At 40.8% G+C, this 21541-nt stretch overlaps 2 protein-coding genes across 5 annotated transcripts in view; one reads left to right on the top strand and one right to left on the bottom strand.

The window, feature by feature from the left end:
* Positions 1-4574: 4574 nt before the first annotated feature.
* On the bottom strand, positions 4575-5223 carry LOC102989305 (DNA polymerase epsilon subunit 4-like). The gene has a single exon (XM_007113016.4). The coding sequence runs from the start codon at positions 5221-5223 to the stop codon at positions 4873-4875; it is 351 nt and encodes a 116-aa protein (XP_007113078.2). The 3' UTR covers positions 4575-4872.
* Positions 5224-11112: 5889 nt separating this feature from the next.
* Positions 11113-21541, top strand: part of NFU1 (NFU1 iron-sulfur cluster scaffold) — a 29721-nt gene continuing 19292 nt past the window's right edge. The window contains exons 1-3 of one of the 4 annotated variants that reach the window (XM_007113012.3): positions 11113-11220; positions 13637-13737; positions 16960-17095. In XM_007113012.3, coding sequence (XP_007113074.2) covers positions 11159-11220; positions 13637-13737; positions 16960-17095 — 299 coding nt within the window. In that variant the 5' untranslated portion in view covers positions 11113-11158. Of the gene's footprint in view, positions 11221-11696; positions 11805-13636; positions 13738-15435; positions 15620-16959; positions 17096-21541 lie in introns of those variants that run through there. The other 3 variants (XM_007113013.4, XM_028497022.2, XM_028497021.2) reach the window with 3 other exon arrangements.

Here is a 21541-nt window from a genome sequence, read left to right as displayed (position 1 = left end):
TCTTTAAAATAGGTGTAATCACCAGAGTGATTCTGACAATAGAAATTCAATCATGCTGTATTTGCTTCCCTAAGGAAGTTGTCAAAACATAGGTTATATAGTACGTATGCATCCTATCAAATAGGAAATTTTATTATAGGAAACTGGAGAAAGGTGAGATCCAGCTCACTCTTTAGCAGGAAGGATACTACCTAAATTGGAGTCCCTTGGGTCCCTTTAATAAAGAAAGATGTTATTCTCTAATGTGTATTTGGAATTGAAATTGGAGAACACAGGCCAGTCAAGTTCAGAATTGCTGCTGGGCACACATATGCAGTTTTATATGAGAAATTTGGAACCCATTGGAACCCAGATTATTCTGATGAAAGGTACATAGGAGAGCCTCTGAAAAGACCACAGCTTGTAAGGAGGCAAGAGCTCCTTGTAAATGCCCACAGCCATCCCTGAGTTCTAATCCTCCAATCCTGCCTTCTGGAGTAGACATGAAGATTTTAAATGTAATCATGTAAATTTAAATTCTTGCTTTTTCCAGTGACTGTCGACTACTTGTTTGTTGGTTGGTTTTTTTTGTTTTAACCACCAGAACACTTGCAAACTTGTGAAGTTCACTTAAGGAAGGATTTCAAAATGCTTGAAAATAAAAAGTAGTATCTGGTTGGGAATTGTTTTTGTGTTCTTTTGCTACAAGATAAATTTGCTAGGTTGTGAAAACAACTAGCTGCTCAGCTTCGATGTGGGAATCCACACTGGCAGTGTCTTGATTGCCAGGATGCCATCTTGCTCTCTGACTTCCTGGTCCTACCAGCCTCCTTTGCACCTTGACCTTTATTAGGAAACAGGCGTCCCACATGTGATGCCCAGATCCCATCTTTAAACTGCCAGACACAGGTCTTTCCTGCTTTTTCTCTACCCCTGCAAGTCTTCCTGGCTCATCTTCCTTGTTCATTTTCTCACTTGACATTCCCCTATTATAATCATACCAATAAGTGGGGAGTGAGAGGTATGACTGAATGAATGATCATGCTAATTTTTACTTGCCTCCCTTGTTACTGTAAACAGTTTTTTCTTAAATTTTAGCCTAGCCTGTGATAATCTCACCACACTGGAATAATTCCAAATAAGAGTGAACTGGCTCACCTTCCCCTTTTCTTATGGACTAGAAGAAAGGATGAAGGAAGGTTGGCAGAAGCCCAGCCTTACTCTGGAGACACAGCCCTAAAACCTCATGCTCTCTACCTTGATGTAACACAGGCCCAGAGTGCCCTAGAATGCAGGGGCAAGTTTATATTTGAAGGGATTCTAGAATAGCTTGTAAAAAAAAATGGCTAAATGGGGAAATTCCCTGGTGGTCCAGTGGTTAAGACTCTGTGCTTTCACTCCCATGGGCCCAGGTTCGATCCCTGGTCAGGGAACTAAGATCCCACAAGCCAAAAAAAGAGGCTAAATGTTAACCAGCACACTGGTGGCTTAGTCCAGTATTCCTATAACTTGTAATTCCATAAGAAATTTAGTCTGAGTTACTTCTCTACAATCTCAATATGAGTGACACAGTGTTTTGAGTTTATAATAACAATGTTTTTTTCTTGAAATTAAGTCAATGTCATCTACATTGCATTTAATAGAACCATATATACATGTTAGAGGGATCTATGTGATTCCTTTTGGTAAGGAATTACAGAAGTGGTTTTTTTACCAATGTCAGTTAAAGTGAGATTTTGGGAGTGAGAGAAGACAATATCACCTTCCCACTCTGAAATGGCAAGTCAGTTGTATCTGAGTCAACCAAAGACTCCTGCTTGAGGAGTGTGATTGGAGTGTGTGTGTGTATCCTCATGCTTTCTGCCATGGTGTTAAAGACCTCCTAATGAAGGCATCCAAAGAATACCAAGAGGTAACAGTAGGTATTTGAAATGAGTAAATTCAGTTCCGTTAGCCTACCGAGTTAGAACTGGAGTTGTACTGGACTAAGGTGAGAGAAAGCAGCCATTGCCTTAGACTCATTTCCACAGTAAGCATGCTCTTCTCATCCACAAGGATAAAACTCAGTAGGGTTTGACCTAAATTCTCATGTGTGGTATTGGGAGGGCAGTAGTCAGCAGAACACTACAAGGCCTGCAATATGTTACTTTGAAAGAGGGAATATTTAACGTCATTTGTTAGGGGATAGGAACGGAATAAAGGCCAAGGACCATGCTCGTTCCATGCAGAAGAGGTGAACGAACGAACTTCTACTGACTATATTTTGAGTTGACTGAATGAGGAGGTCGACCCAGCTGTAAGGAGTGTTGAGGTCATGAGACCTCAGGAAACAATATGTGCATACAATCTCAAGGTCTGTGAACATGAGAAAGGGAAAAAACATTTATAGAGTTAATCTTAAACAGTTCTTGCAATACCTCTTTTTTGCAGACTCTTGGGTTTATGTTATTGCACCCTTTGTGTGAGCTATCTTATGTATCTGATAGTTTTTATGAATACTTGTTTGAGTTGTAAACTCCTATACACTTTATTAAAATGGACCTAATTAAAATAAATAATTTACACTTTGTATTATTTCTTAAGTCAAATCTTCCTCGGATTGGAGGACTCCATAAGCACCTTTCACTTAGTACCAAGCCTAGCTCTACATTTTTAAGTTTCAAAGAGCAACTCTTGCTTGGTTGGTTGATTGGTTCGTTGGTTGGTTGGTTGGTTTCCAATGCTGGCATTGTTATTTCCTGACACCTGCTTTTCATCTAGATGTTCGTGGAGGCATAAATGAAATAATACAAGATAATGGAGCCATAAGAACTTAGCTGGGAAAATCACAGAGCTCCCTGCAATGTAAAGTTTCCTGTGAACGTCTAAAATGTGTCATCTGAATGTGACCTGCATCAATACGCAGTCTTCAAAAAAAAAAAAAAAATCCCTAAAGAGAGACCATAAGAAACTAAAGAGAGAAATCTTGGGTGGAAGTGGATTATACCTAAAAATTTTAAAATCCATACTGTGGGGAAAACCTGCCTGTCTATTTCCTTTCCAAATCTGAGAAAATAACGAAGCTTTAATGAGCTTGACATCTGTGATTCAGGGAGAATTGGTAATGGGCTGAGTTCACAGACATGGTGTTCAAAGAAGATCCAGGGATCCAAAGAGCTCTAGTATAAGATGCATGAATAAAACCAGAGTTGCCTACTTTTTCTGAAGATTCATTTAAGATCTGATTCATCTATCTGTCTTTAAATATGTGCCCTACCTAGTTCTACAATGTGAAGTTCATATGTTTTTTCTATTTCAAGTTATCATTAGCCAAAAGTAGCCTTCCTTATCGGTGACTCGGACTGTTCTGGGGGAAACCCTTTGAGATGCATCACTCCCACTGAGATACAGGAGGAGCCTTCTGCAGAGGTGGACAGAGCTTACCTGTGGTGACTTATCTCTGCCTTAATTGTAGGGAGAGCCAGATTTAGAAGCTCCAGCTCCCCTGGGGTGGTCTCTCTTTGCATACACCCTTTGATGACTCACTTTTGCCAGCCCTGAGACTGGTTGGTAAGAGACCAGCCAGGGAGGAGGTGCCCTTGTAGTGTCCCCTAGGTGAGAACCAAGTCCCCTAGGTGAGAACCAGAGCAAGACCCAGGGAAAAGCCAAGAGCAAATGGTTTAGACCTGTTTCTCTGTATTTGAAGATAAAGATCTTTCCCCTTACATCATGTGTTTTTTCCTTGAGTTTATCTTTCCTCATATTGAAGTATGTCAGCCTACAAGGAAGGAGACCAAGTACTTCTTCAACCTGCTTTTATGTAAGCTTAGCCCAGAGGCCCAAAGGACTCCAAGTATTCCCTTCAGAAGGCAGCCCAGTATTCCAGTGCTGAGATTTGGGACCAACACCATTGCTACATGTGGAATTCTTAAAGTCAGATATTGTGAAATTAGTAGTTCTACAGATCTCCCATGCCTCATCCTGTTTTTGAGCAGGACCTTTTGACCCCAAGGACATATTATATTTTGCACTCTTTAGAGAAACCTTACGTTATCTGAGAGGAATGGATCACAATTTTCTCTTAGAGTAATCAAAAATTAAATATAAACTGTCAGCCTTTTTTCAGTTTATAATGAATATTACTGGTAGAAATACTCAAGTAAAATTCAAAACAGCTAAAACTGCACATCAAAAATTGATGGAAGACTGAAATCTTGACATTTTAAATCAAAATTTTGATTTGGGAAATTTGAATTTAGTAGGTATAGTGGCCACAAGAGAACTCAGTAGTAGAAACCGTTGGTAAAATTTGAAATGAACTAAAAATTGACGAATAAATCTCCCTTGTAAAATGTATATAGAAAAGGCTGGATTCCAATGAATATAATTACAATAAAATGGAAATGCATTGCATAGGAAATTGATCCCTTGTCCATCATTTCCTAGCTGTGTAATCTTGGAACATTACTGCACTTCTAAGTGACTCAGTTTCTTCATCTGTAAAATGGGGATAACATTAAATGCCCATGATATAGATTGCTATGAGGTGTGCTTAGAAAATGGCCCACTTTAAGTGCTCAATGTTAGCTATTTCTTTTTTTTTTTTTTGAGGTTGATCAGAAACTTTTATTTGGTCCTTATCATTTATTATGCAACCTACAAAATCATTTTCTATATCTCTACCACAAGCAGCAGCAGCTGCATCCAGACCAGAAATGGAAGACACAAGTAGTGGAAGACCTTATAAAGAAAAGCTAACAGGTGAGATCTCTGCTTATCCAGGCTTAGGTGAAGGTAGAACAGGAAAAGTGTGTAAGTCCAGTGTTCCAAAGACTCTTCTTCAAAGCTGACACCTGCAGAGGGCCTAGCTGAAGGATGCAGGTACAGGCTCACAAAACTGCCCAGGCTCAGCAATCAATCCAAAGTACCTTCCAGGAAAGCAAATTCATCCACAGCTTCTATTTCATTATCCAAATCTCTCCTCTGAAGGGTTTTCCTCTTCCCCTGTTGAGCACAACAGTAGGCATCTTTTGCAATGGTTTCCACAAACAGTTCCGCGGCTCGTGCCAGAATGAAGATGGCTTCCTGTCCTGCGAGCGTCACGTCGGGGTCCGCCTTCACCAACGCCTTCACTCGCGCCAGAGGCAGCCTCGAGAGACGAGCCCCGGGCCCACTCGTCGGGGCATGGGGCTGCGGAGCCGCTGCGTCCCCACCGGTGCCCTCCTCCTCCCGGAAAGCCCCGTTTGCAGCCGCCACAGCCGCCATCCGGGCCACGAGCAATGTTAGCTATTTCTGTTTGATTCACCAGCTTTAGTGGCACCAACATGTGGTAATATCACAATTCCCTCAGCCCACCTGAAACTGTGCTTTACCTGACTGTTTTTGTTTTTGGTTTTGGTTTTTTTTGCGGTATGCGGGTCTCTCACTGCTGTGGCCTCTCCCGTTGCGGAGCACAGGCTCCGGACGCGCAGGCTCAGCGGCCATGGCTCATGGGCCCAGCCGCTCCGCGGCATGTGGGATCCTCCCGGACCGGGGCACGAACCCGTGTCCCCTGCATCGGCAGGCGGACTCTCAACCACTGCGCCACCAGGGAAGCCCTGACAGTTTTTAATATTTGTATTTATTTTATATTTTGCACACGAGTTGAGACTTTACTAATCTTTCATATAGCACTTTCAAATTCATATAAAATGTGACCATGCTAAGAGCTCGAACAGAAATGAAGAGAGAGCTAGGGAGCTTGCCAGTGGGGAACATGGAGAAAGAAGGATTAATGAGGGAAACACTTGAATATGTCTGTATGCCAGCAACTAAGGAGAAACAATCCGTAGAGAGGGAGCAGATGAAGATGAAGGAATAACAAAACGAAAAGTAAATGGACAGCAAGCACACCCAGCACCCAGATTCTTCGTTTCTAAATACCATTCTCTAATGGAATTTCTCCATGGCAGCTGGGCTCCATGGAGAAATTACAGATTCTAGGGCTGGAGCAGGAAATATACAAGATGAACCAGGAGCATCTGTAGTGCTGGAAAGTAAAGGAGTGCTAAAACTAATAATAAATAAATAAATAAATAAATAAATAAATAAATAAAAATCACAGGGGCACAGACCCAACCTGAATGAACTTCCAATGCTCAAAGCTGAAACAACTTAAGCAATGAAATAAATAACATAGTATTAGGTTACAACAAAGTATAAAGTAAATATCCATGAGCCCATGCTGATATAAAAAACGACTGAATAAATAGATGAAGAAAAGACATATACAGAAGAATTTCAGTTAATTTATTTGGCTCCCCCATCTCCCCAAAGTGGAGCTTAATTCCACAAAAGTTAAGTGTGGGCTGTGCGTTCAAAGAGTAGTGTATGGAACGGGAAGAAGGAGGGAGTAACTTCACAGTGGAAAAACCTGACAAACACTGCCTCAGCCAGATGATCAAGGTTAATAGCAACAGTGATAGGTCATGTTGATAACACGAACCCTATGATGTGATGAGAAGGGCACTTCCTTCTATGGTCTTCCTCCCCCTAACCCATAACCCCAGTCTAACCAAGAGAACAACGCCAAACTGTGGAGTTTGGTTAATGCTGGTTCCTTAGCTGTGGCAAATGTATAATGGTAATGTAAGATGCTATCAACAGGGAAAACTGGGTAAGGGATAAACAGAAACAATCTGTACTATCTTTGCAAATTTTGTGTAAATCTAATATTTTCTGAACAAAAATTTTACTTAAAAAAATAATAAATTGGGCAAAGTCCCTAAGGATTGGGAGGGGGAGTAAGGAAGCAAACGGATTGAGAACACAGGTGGAGGTACTGGCTTTGGGTAAGAAAGATGCCTCTCCTGCTATGGGAAGAAGGAGGTAGGATTAATGCAGTGTCGGAGAGGAAAACTTTTTCTCTACACTCTTAGGTTCAGCTCTTGAGGGCTGGCAAATTAAATTTCCAAATGATAGATTAGCAAGAGAAAAGAGGTTTTTTTTTTTTATTGGAACATAGTTGATTAACAATGTTGCGTAAGTTTCAGGTGTATAGCAAAGTGATTCAGTTATACATATACCTGTATCTCTTCTTTTTCAAATTCTTTTCCCATTTAGCTTATTACAGAGGAAAGAGATTTTTATTCACATACTTACATGGGCATTCACAGAAAAATATAGCTCATGGAGGCAGTTAGAATTGGGGGCTTATATCTATATCTATATCTATATCTATATCTATATATAGATATATATATATAGGGTTGGCCAAAAAGTTCGTTCGGGTTTCTCCATAACCCGGGCTTTATGACAAACCCGAACAACCTTTTTGTCCAACCCAATATCATCTTAATAAGGCGCTGCTGCAAATAATCAATAAACAATCTAAGTAAGAATAGAAGAGAGTTTTATTCAAGCCAAACTGAGGACTATAGCTTGAGAAACAGCCGCTCAGTAGCTCTGAGAAGACTGTTCTGAAGGGGTAGGGGAGGAGCCCAGAGATATATGATGTTTTTGGCTGGTCAAGCATAGATCCTGATAAAAGATGACTGCTAATCACAAAGAACAGCTATCTCAAGTTAATGATTTTAGTGACCTTCTATGTATGGGAAGATGCAAGAATCTAGGGTCCTTGAAATTCTTCCTGAGGTCTGCATCCTAACTATCTAGGGGCCAAGTTTATTCAAAATGCAGAATGCCTTATCCTGTGCTGGTTTTTTCCCCCTGAATTCCCTTCAGGGCTCCCGCTGTGAGCCACAGCAGGGACTGTGACTTAACCCTTTATATAACTGGATGATGGGCAACATTCTTTCAATGGTTAAAGTACGTGTACAATATATGGTTGACAGGTGATAAGACAGACTATTTTAGTTAGCATAAAGTTCAAGCCAACTCATTTATAAGCCAGAATAACTTCCCCATACCTCAGTATGTGAACATTTCTTCCATCAAAGGGAAGGAGAAGAGGAAGGAGAAGGGGAGAAGGACACCTATGGGAAAATAAATGATTTTTAGGAAAAGATAAATGGTTTCTTACGAGACTAGAGATATGATAGCTTTGTGAGAATGTCTGCTTAGGTGATTTCTTATCCCTGAGCCGAATTCTCCTCTTCAGTGACAGGAGTCAATCTTTCCTGGTTACTAGACTCCTGGGGAGAGGATTTATAACACTTGAAATCTTTTGGGAGGCTCTACTTTTAGGTAGATAAGGGTAGTTCCAAACAAAGCTCCTGAAGTGGTATATTCTGGATGCCTTCAGCAGAAAGAGATAAGTATGTGAGTTTGTGCAAGGCTTTAATAGTTTACAGAGTCAGTTGCCACCACTGCTACCACCAAGGCCTCTATCTTTTTCTCTGTGAAGTAAAATCTGCTTAGAATGAGGAGGGACTGGGTATCTTTGGAGTAGCTAGTAAAGGAAATGGTTAAAATATATATATATATATATATATATATAACCAGTATTTTGAACAGAATGAGTTCAGTAAGATACAATCAGAAAAAGGGCTTAAATGTCATCTTTTTGTTCTTCCTGCCTCACTCCGTGATTGAAATTCGGCAAATCCCATTGCTTTCTGGTTACTTTCATCTTTAAAAACGATATTTTCTATCTTACTGTCAAGTATTAAAAAAATCTAGCCAAGTCTTTTAAACTTCCATCTTGTATCTGCCTTAGAGCTTTCTTCCTCTCCCTTGGTTAGGTTCAAAGACCAGTCTCCTCCTCTTTCTACACCTGCCTCCTGCAGGATGGGGCAGTAGGGAAGGGGCTTGCGATCATGGAGCAGTGGTCCTTTTCCTTGGCTGGGGTTGCCTGTGGCTTTCTGCACTGTTTCCTGAAGGGGGAACAATTTATGCAAAGGCCCTTAAGTGGGAAATAATTCAGCATATTTAAGGAACTGAAAACAGCCAGGGGAGGGGAAAGAGAAAGGAGGCTGGCAGTCAGCCTTCCAGACACTTTATGCTCACACATACAAGCACATACTCAGAGACACAAACTATTTTACATAAATGGGATCATACTATATGTGCTGTTTCTAACCAGTTTTGTTTTCCACTTAATGTAAATGACCAATAATTGGCAAAAAAGAATGATTTTATTTATTTATTTTGGCCGCGTTGGGTCTTTGTTGCTGCGCGCGGGCTTTCTCTAGTTGCGGTAAGCGGGGGCTACTCTTCGTTGCGGTGCGCGGGCTTCTCACTGCGGTGGCTTCTCTTATTGCGGAGCACGGGCTCTAGGAGTGCAGGCTTCAGTAGTTAAGGCGCACAGGCTTCAGTACTTGTGGCGCACGGGCTTAGTTGCTCCGCGGCATGTGGATCTTCCCGGACCAGGGCTCGAACCCGTGTCCCCTGCCTTGGCAGGCGGATTCTTAACCACTGCACCACCAGGGAAGACCCCCCCCCCCAAATATTTTTAATCCAGTTTTTGCAAGGGAGAGAAACATATTTTGGTGGCTGACTGAAATGCTAATTGGCTTAACTCCCTGAAGTTTGTCAATTAATTGAAGTTTGTCAATCACACACACACACACACACACACACACACACACACACAAATGGTAAGAGTACTACCTGGAATGAGGTACCCCAAAGCACCAACAGTTAAGAGGCGGGCAGATGAAATCCTGCAAAGGAGAAAGGAGAAGGAGTAACCAGAAAAATAATAGGAAAAATTGGCATTTGTGGTGCCGGGGAAGCCAAGGAATCAGATTATTAAAGGGAGGGAGAGACCCTCAGCATTCCACGTTCCAGAGGTCAAGAAAGGTAGAAACCGAGAAGGATCCTTCAGATTCAGCAACATGGATGATGTGGGTGGTCCTGACTACATCAGATCCCCTCCCCACACCGGTGGGACACAGAAGGCTGCTTTCGGTGGTTTGAAGAGTGGGAGGTGAAAAACTAGAGACTGAAAGTGTAGACAACTCTTTTATGCCATTCGACTTTGCAGGGGGAAGAAAAAGTGGTGGTTTTAAGGTGGTTTGGGGCAAGGCAGGATTTTTCTTATGGGAAGGAACAGATAAGAGAGGGAGAAGTTGAAGACAGCAAGATGGTTCCTAACTGGGGTATGTTCTTGGGTGGAAGAGCCACACTGCACACTTGATTCAAGGTCTAAAAGAGAGTAAAGGGGAAAGCCATGGATGACACCGAGGTCTAGAACGGGTCAGCAAAGACAGAAGCCAACACGCAGCCTTGAGAATGTAAGATGCACTCAGAGGAGGCTCACGTGTCCAGCCCCAGAGAAGCCACAGTCTGAAGCCCCGCCCACCCCTTAGATGCCTCCCCTTCCATGTGGCCTCAACTTGTCCGACAACAGGTGTGTTGTTTCTCTTACAGAAACCAGTCCTCTGTGTATATCTTCTAGAACAGTGCTTCTCAAACGTTAGCCTGCATCAGAATCACCTGGAGGGTTTGTTAAAACAGATTACTGGACCCCAGATCCAGAGATTGTGATTCAGTAGGTCTAACGTGCGGTGTGATAATTTGCATTTCCCACGTGTTCCCATGCGGTTGCTGCCCTCAGTCCACATTTTGAGAACAGCTGTCCTAGAGAAAGATTTTTACCCCAGTAAGATCCTGGAGAATAGTTAACGAACTTTTGTACTTTGCTCTGGAAATCAGTCAATACTCATGCTTATACAGCAAAAGGCAGCTCCACACGAGGTGAATTCTCTGTGCGTGTTGGTCCAACATGACCGAGTCCACAAACCCAGCCTAACCCAGGTCCACATGGGCCCCATGGGAGAAGGGCAGGCAGCTCGCTGGAGAAAGGCAAGAACCTTCCCAGGGGATGCTTCAGGCTGTCTTTTGAGACAGTCGCTGAACTGGGCCTGAATGGCAAGCAGGGTCTTACCACAGGCAATAGACGGGTCTAGAATGTTCCGTAGTGCAAACGCAGCACCTATCAAGTGGGAAAAGCAATCTACGGTTCCGCGCATGCGTGCGGAGTCCCTCGTGCTTACTTGAGGACGCCTGCGCAAGCGTCGCAAGGATTTCTTTTTTCCCCGTTGCCCAGCCTCCTGAAGTAGGTAGATAATGATTTCAAACAGCCCACGCAAGCCAGCCCTGCTCATCCGCAGCATAGCCGCGCGCGGCCGGTAGGGTGCGCTATCCACGGTGCCTGTCCAGATCCCGGCCGGCCTGCGCCTGCGCGGGGCTTGAGCTCTGCTGCGAAGGCTGTGGGGGGGTGGAGCGGCCTGTCCCACACCTGCGCACTCGGACCAAGATGGCGGCGGCGGCCCTCCTGGGCTGGGGAGCTGCGGCGGGTGCCGCGGGGCTGCGGAGGCGGTAGGTGGTGAGCTCGGGGCGGCTTATAGCGGTGCCGCTGGGCTTAGGCAGCAGAGCGGTCGCCTCCCCGCCCGCCCTCTCTTACACCGGGTGGGGAGAAGTGCCCCTCACCTTGCCTTTGGGTCCACCCCCATCGCCGAAGTTGGGGGTTTAAACCCTGAGGTGGGCAGGTCTCGGTGAGGCAGCTCTGCGACCCAGTTCTGGCGGGCCCTGCCGGCCTTGTCCCAGGCTCCGAGACCCGGTGCCTGAGTCCCTGTGGTGGGGAGACTCTCAGAGACCGGCTGTAGGGACCCCACAGAGGAGCTGTTTTTAAATCGGGGCCCCTCCACCCCGTGCATTCGCTCTGCCTTTTAAATACAAAATCAGAACGTCAAAATGTCACTCATTTTCTTAGTGAGGCCTGGAAGGGGAACGTGACCTATCTGAAATCACACAGCATCTAAGTGCTGGAACTCTGGATTTCTGCGCCCCACCCACGAAACCCACTCCGTTCCCTTGTCTTTCCTCTTTCCATTTGCCCTGTCTTTGCGTTTGGCTTCCCAGGGACATCTGTCAACAGTGGTTAGGTGAAAGGCACTGAGGACGTAGGTAGATTGTTGTACCCTGGTTTGTCTTATGGAACAAAAGGAGAAGAGGGCCTAACAAGGGTTGACCTCCTGAGTGTTTGTTAGGGGTTTTAGTGCTAATGATGCTCTTGAAGTTGAAATGCATTTCCTAAAATAATTAGGTTTTCAGAAGGATTTTTTGTTAGTCACCTCCTGTCTCCTTTTCTTATTTATTTGTTTATTTTTTTTTGCGGTACGCGGGCCTCAGTGTTGTGGCCTCTCCCGTTGCGGAGCGCAGGCTCTAGAGCGCAGGCTCAGCGGCCATGGCTCACGGGTCCAGCAGCTCCGCGGCGTGTGGGATCTTCCCGGACCGGGGCACGAACCCACGTCCCCTGCATTGGCAGGCAGACTCTCAACCACTGCGCCACCAGGGAAGCCCTCCCTCTCTTATTTTTGAGTAGGTGTCTTCCTGGAATAATTGAACTCACCTTTACTATTTTATTACTCTAAACCCATCTCCGTCAGAATATATATCCATTCTGCCTTTTCCCTGGGCTGAAAGGAAATTTCCGTATTCCAGGTGTAGTTCCGTCCTCGGTGTACTTCCATATTGCAAGGTAGCCAAGATTTAGGCAGTGTGCTATAGATAAAAATGCTTTCACCGCAAACCTGAATTCCATTTAATGAATAATTGTTGGGCACCTATCGCATACGAATAATAGTGGTAGCTAACATTTATTGAACACATGCTACATGGCCTAGCACTGTTTTAAGCACTTTACATGGATTATCTGGATCCATGTTTGCCCCAGTCTTTATGAGTTAACGGTGAATATTAACTTCATTTTAGAAATGAGGAACTGAGGTAGGTCATCATGCTAGTGGCTAGGGACAGCATTGAAGACAGTCCCTCCTCTTTGAGTTTGCAGGTTGAAAATAATCAGAGAAACGTAAAAAACAAAAAGTGATCATAAATATGCTTAAAATTCCTCAGTGACTCCTGTGAAATGAAAATTGGGATGGATGGCAATAGTATTTAAAAGTAAACTGGATTTTCGTGTAACTTGCATCAGATTTCTAAAATTTTTTACTAGTAACATCTCCTTTTGTTTACTTTTCTAGTAGTATTTGGTTTTCCCTTCTCCCTTTGTTTTTAATTAGTCAAATCCATGAAAAAAAATAATAACCAGTCAACACTTTGGAAGTTTTGTAACTTTGGGTATTTCATTCTGATTATATTCAGAGTAAAATAACCAAAGTTACAAAGCAGCATCAATATGTTTCCAGTCAGAAAGCATGTATAGATTGTTGACTTCTTTAGCAGTTTGGTGGAGAATAGTATATTTTCTATTAGACTTTTGGAGGTATTGAAATGCCTTTCAAAACAAATAGCATAGGTTGTCTCTTTCCAGGGAAACATGGTGGTAGAGACTGAAAAGGAGGGAGACTTTTCACTGTATTTACTTTTATGCCCTTTGAATTTTGAACCATGTGACTCTATCACCTAGTTGTTTTTAAATCTAAAATGGGAAAAACAATTTGTAGCTCTTTGCCTCCTTCATGCATACCTAAGAGTCTGGAACTCCAGGTTATAAATCACTAATGTAGATGGATTTCTGTTTCTTTGCACCAGATATTGTATATTCTATATACACTCAGTTATAAAGGCTATAAATCTCCCCTTGAGCTCTTGTTTTTAAATTGTTTGTAGATATTGCTTGTCTAAGGGAGTGGAAATAATGTTGTGGATGGAAAATGAAAATTCATCTTTGTTATTATTTTCATTATGGTTGTTTTATATATGAGAAGTAGAAACTTGAGCTTAAGAGATTATCTCTTAAAATGTTATTTTTATTTGTTTTTAAATGTAGCTTCTGTCATATGATGAAGCCATATACCATTAAGAAACAGCCTCTGCATCAGTTTTTCCAGAGACCACTTTTCCCAGTCCCTGCAACCTTATGTAACACAGGTAAAATTTCGTCTCTTTTAGAGCAAACTGCCTGAATGAAATTTTGTGGGTCATAAACAATGAGAGTTTGTAAATTTTCTATTCAGATGCCTATAAAAAGAATATAACATTTTTTTCTGCCTTAAATTACACTTTACTATAATTATTTGCTTACACATATCATTTGGCCTTAAATTTCAAGAATCCTGAATACAGTGTCCAGTACTTCTATGAAATCTCAGTTTCTTGTGTAACACATCTTCTGGAACATAAGAGTTGCTCAATAAATGATTTCTGAAACAAAAATATAAAAAGAAGTTATAAATGGGTTTGTGTTTCAAAGAATCATATGTATTTTAAGCTATTGCCCTCCTAATTTTGATAAGAATACCTCTAAAATCAGTAAGTTTCTAGCTTTCACCCAGGCCTTAGGACATAGTACTTTGAATGTAGTTTTTCTTTTTTTGTCAACATTAATCACTATGGTTTTGTTGACAGTCTTGTTGATGTTACATGCTTTTATTTTCTTTAATATTGGAAATAAGTATGAAGATAGGATTTGAAAATTTTTGCAATATGACCACTGTCATGTGGTTAGGGAACCTTGTCGGGGAGGGTGTGTGTGTGTCTGTCTGTGAATGCCTACCTATATGTGCTTATGGAGCTGTAAGAATTGGAATTCAGCTCTTGGCCCATCTCCATTTCCGTCACTACCTTGAACTCCTCCTTGTGGCCATGCTACTCTGGAAGGTGGCTAACTCTGGCTAATGCCATGAGTTGGATCAGGGTAGAGACCTTACCTCCCCTGTATCCTGGGGCAAGAACTGGAGTGCCGTTCCTGTCTCCTTGAGTCACAGAACAATTTAGGCATAAATACTGAGTAACTCAGCATCTTAAGCTACTTTAATTAGACTTTTAAATTTTGTAGAACTGAATTATGTGGTCATCTAGGCTTTTCAAATTGGAAACTTGCTGATTTTAGTCTTTGATATTGACTTCAAGCACCATTAATTTATATTTGAGGGGGAGCTTATGCCTACCTTTTTATCTGTTACCTATTATACCAAGCATAATAGGAAAGATTATTTTACAAGAGTCTTTCTCTCCTGTTGTAACGGTTATGACACTTTCAGAGGATCTTTCTGGATGATGGATCTGAGAGTCATTTTTGAAATACCTAATTTAACCCAGTTTAGGCTATAACTGGAATGATTTTGTTAATACCTAGTCAAATTACTTTTTTTTGAAATACCTTTGTTCATTGTTAAAATTTATGTAGTGATATCATGTATTATCATATTTTCTATTTCAGACATATGTAGATTATACTCTTAAATAATTTTTTACATTTATAGTTCTTCAGGTGTTTCTAAAAATTTTTCTTTCTGCATGTATAGTTTTACACAAATGGACTGAGTAGAATAAAGCCAGATTTAATTCTTCAAATATTGGTGGAGTGCCTAATATGTGCAGAGATTTTCGTTACCAATAAATTATTAAGAAAGTCCACAGAGATGATTGGTCAGAGCCAGGGTTAAAAGAACCTTGTTTTCTGTATATTTACAGAAAGTGGCGGCAGCACTTTATATAATGTTCCATCTGAAAAATTGTTCCCTTGTAGTGCAGATTGTCAGAGGAATTTATTGGTTGGAAGTATAAATATTTTAAATCAAGTACTTCAACACTGAGGTTATCATTTTTCATTTTTTTCTTTTTTAGGATTTGCCTGGTCACCAAGTCACCAACTAATATCTTTACAGGACAGTGACTTAAGCAAAATGTATGGGAGTTTAGTTTCAATTTCTACTTTCCCAAGGAAATGACTCAACATCAGTTAGCTGGAACTGCATGGCGAGGTGCAAAAACAATCTCAGCTGTCAAATTAGAATCTTCTCTTTTAACAGTTAAGAAAAGCATTTTTATACCAACTATATGTTTTGCCAAATTTAATCACTTTCTAATTTAAAATAAAACTGTTGTTTTTTGATACTTTACTCTTTCTTAAGATATGTGATATGAGGATTATGATAGGATAGAAAGACTGATCTTAAGTATATTTTCCTTTTATGCTTGGCACTAATACTTATGGAGTGGTAGTATGCACAGTGGTTAAACAAGTCAGTGCTGGAACATTGGCCAGGCTTGAATCCTGGCTCTGTCACTTAACTAGCCGAGTGACTTTGAGCTTTAGTTTCCTCATTTATAAATTAGGATAAAAACAGTGCCTCCTTGGCAGGATGTAAGGATTAAATGATATAATTCACATAAAGTCCTTAGCACCATGCCCAGCACATGATAATTACTCAATAAATTAACTTATTTCCATATACTGCTCTAAGAAGAGAATTGGGTGGTGGTGTTTTTTTTTTTTCTTTTAAGTCAGAAGGTTTATTTTCATAATAAGTAACCAGAACCTGTTTAATAGTTTTAAACTGTTAAAACCTCAGGACTATCTTTTTGTCCTACAAGCTGTTATCATAATAGCAAGGTAGGAAATTAAAGATTCTTTTATTCTCAATCTGATCATGGCCCTAGAAGGAACAGAGAAGAAAAGAATCTCTAAAGATAATTTTAAAATATTCTAGAGAGTAATTCACATAGATTCCCACCTACATGATAATTTATAATGTCACTAACTCTGTACCTTTGGACAAGTTACTTAACTCTTAGTGACTTAACAAGTTACTTATCTCTAAGCCTCAGTTTCTTCATTTGTAAAATGGGAACAATAATACATTCCTCATAGAATTGTTAAAGGTTTAAATATATATAAAGCACTCAACCCTGTCTCTGATATGTAATAAGTAAGCATAAAATAAATATCACTTGTTATTATTATAACTTTATTTATCTTTAAAAAATGTTAGCGCTTTGGAAAGTGATGATGATTTATTATTATAGCTAATTTGGTATTGAGTTACCAAATAGAATCCATCTAAGACTCCTGAATTATGATATGCCTTCCTACTTAGGTGTAGGATATTGCTAGAATCTGTTGAGCAACAAAACTATCTAAATAATTAGTATTAATATAAAATTCAGTGAAGTTATCCTAAATATTTTGATAAATTTGTTACTTGTCTTTAACAATTCTTATTCTGTAAGCTTGGGCAATAAAGCTTTATATTCTTTTTTTCTAATTTTCCGTATTTCTTTTGGTTCTCTGAAAATGAGCACTTCATAGTCCATAAACTTGTTAACAATTTTTTTCTAGAATAACATTCTTTCTTTTTTCTCTTTTAGTGAGATACATGTTTATTCAAACACAAGATACCCCAAATCCCAACAGTTTAAAGTTTATTCCAGGAAAACCAGTTCTTGAGACAAGGACCATGGATTTTCCCACACCAGCTACAGCATTTCGTTCCCCTCTGGCTAGGTATAGTACTATTTTTAATTTGCTTTTACCAAGAAACATAAATAACTGACTTCGGGGGTTAAGGTAGCCTTATTTAGCTATTTTACTTTTATGTGCATTGCATCTTTTCAGTATAGAGATTATTTTCTTTTCAGGTGAGAGAGAAAGAAAAATAAGTGTTGGTATTAGGAAACCCTTCTCCTAAAAAGGGATGTACTTAAGAGATCTGCAGCATGACTAAATAAGAATTTATATTTTTCCTTTTAAAAAATCTATCAGAATGATAATGTGGCAGGACTTACCTGGTGGTCCAGTGGTTAAAACACCACGCTTCCAATGCAGGAGGTGTGGGTTCGATCCCTGGTTGGGGAACTAAGATCCCACATGCCACGTGGCAAAAAAAAAAAATGAGGCAGATATCCATTCTAAATCTTTAAAACTCTGTTTTTAGAAAACAATAAAAACATGATCATTTTATTCTCAAGGATAGCTGGATTTCTAGATGTTTCAAAATGGAATAGTTTCTAAAATATTCCTCTCAGAACTATAAATGATAATAGTTATCAGATGTGGCATGATTTTTTAATAAACTAGTGAGTGGTGACAGTTTTTATTTTTATTTTTTATTGAAGTATAGTTGATTTACAATATTGTGTTAGCTTGAGGTGGATAGCAAAGTGATTCAGTTATTTTTCTTTCCAGATTATATTCTCTTATAGTTATTAAAAGATACGGAATATAATTTCATGTGCTATGTAGTAGATCCTTGTTGCTTATCTGTTTTAGGTAGTCCTTATCTGTTTATCCCATACTCCTAATTTGTCCCTCCCTGTCTTTCCCCTTTGGTAACCGTAACTTTGTTCTCTGTGTCTTTGAGTCTGCTTCTGTTTTGTATATAGATTCATTTGCATTATTTTTTAGTTTCCACATATAAGTGATATCATATATTATTTGTCTTTCTCTGTCTGACTTCATTAAGTATAATATTCTCTAGGTCCATCCGTGTTGCTGTAAATGGCATTATTTCATTCTTTTTAATGACTGAGTAATATTCCATTGTACATGTGTACCACATCTTCTTAAGTCAGTTGTCTGTTGATGGGCACTTGGGTTGTTTCCATGTCTTGACTATTGTAAATAGTGCTGCTGTGAATACTGGGGTGTGTGTATCCTTTGGAATTAGAGTTTTCATTTTTTCTGTTTTAGCAATATTAGGTATATAGTTTTTATATATACCCAGGAGTGGGATTGTTGGATCATATGATAGCTCTATTTTTAGTTTTTTAAGGAACCTCCATACTGTTTTCCATAGTGGTTGCACCAATTTACATTCAGTGGTGACAGTTTTTAAATTCACTAAAGACATGTTAAATGTATGTCTAATGATAAAGCACAAACAATAAAATTATAAAACCCCTTTTTAACTGATAGCTAGAGAAGTTATTTATAATAAGAAATGTTAGGTCAATCACATCAACTGAAATTTTTGGTAACCTAAGACTGATACTGATTGCCAAGGATATTGGGAAAATAAAACTTAGATAACTATTTATTTTTTTTTTTTTTTGCGTTACGCGGGCCTCTCACTGTTGTGGCCTCTCCCGTTGCGGAGCACAGGCTCCGGACGCGCAGGCTCAGCGGCCATGGCTCACGGGCTCAGCCGCTCTGCGGCATGTGAGATCTTCCCAGACCGGGGCACAAACCCATGTGCCCTGTGTCAGCAGGTGGACTCTCAACCACTGCGCCACCAGGGAAGCCCTTAGATAACTATTTCTGTATACATACAGCCATTTAATGTGTCTCATTTAGGGGAGCCAGGAATATGCTTATCTCAGGAATCGTTTTTAAAGTTTCTAATTAATAAATATGCACATTTCCTTCGACCTAAACATACCTCTTCTTGGAATATATCTTAGAGCATTTGTTTTTTATACTTTTAAATACAAGCCACAGTAATAAACTTTTTTTTTTAACATCTCTATTGGAGTATAATTGCTTTACAATGGTGTGTTAGTTACTGCTTTATAACAGTGAATCAGCTATTAAACATCTTATATTATAACTTGCTATATACATATATACACATATACATATGCAGATATACATAAATGTATGTATATATAGGTATGAAACGTGTTTGATGGGGCAATTTTTGCCTTTATAAGGTATAAAACAGGGCTTCCCTGGTGGCGCAGTGGTTGAGAGTCCGCCTGCCGATGCAGGGGATGCGGGTTCGTGCCCTGGTCCGGGAAGATCCCACATGCCGCGGAGCGGCTGGGCCCGTGAGCCATGGCCGCTGAGCCTGTGCGTCTGGAGCCTGCGCTCCGCAACGGGAGAGGCCACAGCAGTGAGAGGCCCGCGTACCGCAAAAAAAAAAAAAAAGTAAGGTATAAAACATTCCTTTTTTTAATAAATTTATTTTTAATTTATTTGCCTTTGTCTGCATTGGGTCTTCGTTGCTGCACGCGGGCTTTCTCTAGTTGTGGCGAGTGGGGCTACTCTTTGTTACAGTGCGCAGGCTTCTTATTGCGGTGGCTTCTCTTGTTGCAGAGCATGGGCTCTAGGTGCGCAGGCTTCAGTAGTTGTGGCTCATGGGCTCAGTAGTTGTGGCTTGCAGGCTCACTAGTTGTAGCACACTGGCTTAGTTGCTTCGCAGCATGTGGGATCTCCCTGGACCAGGGATCGAACCCGTGTCCCCTGCATTGGCAGGTGGATTCTTAACCACTGTGCCACCAGGGAAGTCCCTAAAGCATTCTTCTAGTTGTGGCGAGTGGGGCTACTCTTTGTTACAGTGCGCAGGCTTCTTATTGCGGTGGCTTCTCTTGTTGCAGAGCATGGGCTCTAGGTGCGCAGGCTTCAGTAGTTGTGACACGCGGGCTCAGTAGTTGTGGCTTGCAGGCTCACTAGTTGTAGCACACTGGCTTAGTTGCTCCGCAGCATGTGGGATCTCCCTGGACCAGGGATCGAACCCGTGTCCCCTGCATTGGCAGGTGGATTCTTAACCACTGTGCCACCAGGGAAGTCCCTAAAGCATTCTTATATTTCCTTTCTCGTGCTTTTTATATCATTCTGTTCTGTTTTATGAGATAAAATCCTGGTCACTAAATAATTGATTTTACGACTCACTGGTGGTTTTGAAAAACACTACCTTAGAGAACAGCCACATATATACATAAGGAGTGTGCAAGTATGTTCATTGTTGCCTTGTTGGTAATGGTAATAAGTTAGAAACAACCTAAATATTCATCAGTAGGAAAAGTTAGGTAAACTTTGTTCGTGCATAGTCTGCATGGACAAACAATAAAACAATAAAAAGGATGAGGTGGACTCATATTTACTGAATGACCTCTAAGACATACTGTTATTGAAGAAAGCAAGTTGCAGAACAATGAATACATTATGATTATTATGTGTATGAAAACAAAAAACACAAAACAACAAAAATGCACTGATAAAGAGTTCTGGAAGAATGTACAAGAAACTGATAACAGTGGATTTGGGAGGGGTGGTCAAGAGGCATTTTCATTCTCTATGTATAGTTTGAAATGTTTACATCAAGTACAAGCTCACTTACTTTGTATTTTAAAAAATGTAAAGGGCTTCCCTGGTGGCGCAGTGGTTGCGCGCCCGCCTGCCGATGCGGGGGAACCGGGTTCGCGCCCCGGTCTGGGAGGATCCCACATGCCGCGGAGCGGCTGGGCCCGTGAGCCATGGCCGCTGGGCCTGTTGGGAAAATAAAACTTAGATAACTATTTATTTTTTTTTTTTTTGCGTTACGCGGGCCTCTCACTGTTGTGGCCTCTCCCGTTGCGGAGCACAGGCTCCGGACGCGCAGGCTCAGCGGCCATGGCTCACGGGCTCAGCCGCTCTGCGGCATGTGAGATCTTCCCAGACCGGGGCACAAACCCATGTGCCCTGTGTCAGCAGGTGGACTCTCAACCACTGCGCCACCAGGGAAGCCCTTAGATAACTATTTCTGTATACATACAGCCATTTAATGTGTCTCATTTAGGGGAGCCAGGAATATGCTTATCTCAGGAATCGTTTTTAAAGTTTCTAATTAATAAATATGCACATTTCCTTCGACCTAAACATACCTCTTCTTGGAATATATCTTAGAGCATTTGTTTTTTATACTTTTAAATACAAGCCACAGTAATAAACTTTTTTTTTTAACATCTCTATTGGAGTATAATTGCTTTACAATGGTGTGTTAGTTACTGCTTTATAACAGTGAATCAGCTATTAAACATCTTATATTATAACTTGCTATATACATATATACACATATACATATGCAGATATACATAAATGTATGTATATATAGGTATGAAACGTGTTTGATGGGGCAATTTTTGCCTTTATAAGGTATAAAACAGGGCTTCCCTGGTGGCGCAGTGGTTGAGAGTCCGCCTGCCGATGCAGGGGATGCGGGTTCGTGCCCTGGTCCGGGAAGGTCCCACATGC

Source organism: Physeter macrocephalus, chromosome 12 (genome assembly GCF_002837175.3).
Source record: "Physeter macrocephalus isolate SW-GA chromosome 12, ASM283717v5, whole genome shotgun sequence".
In the NCBI taxonomy this organism is placed as follows: Eukaryota; Metazoa; Chordata; class Mammalia; order Artiodactyla; family Physeteridae; genus Physeter; species Physeter macrocephalus.
This window is presented reverse-complemented; position numbering and strand designations above follow the sequence as displayed.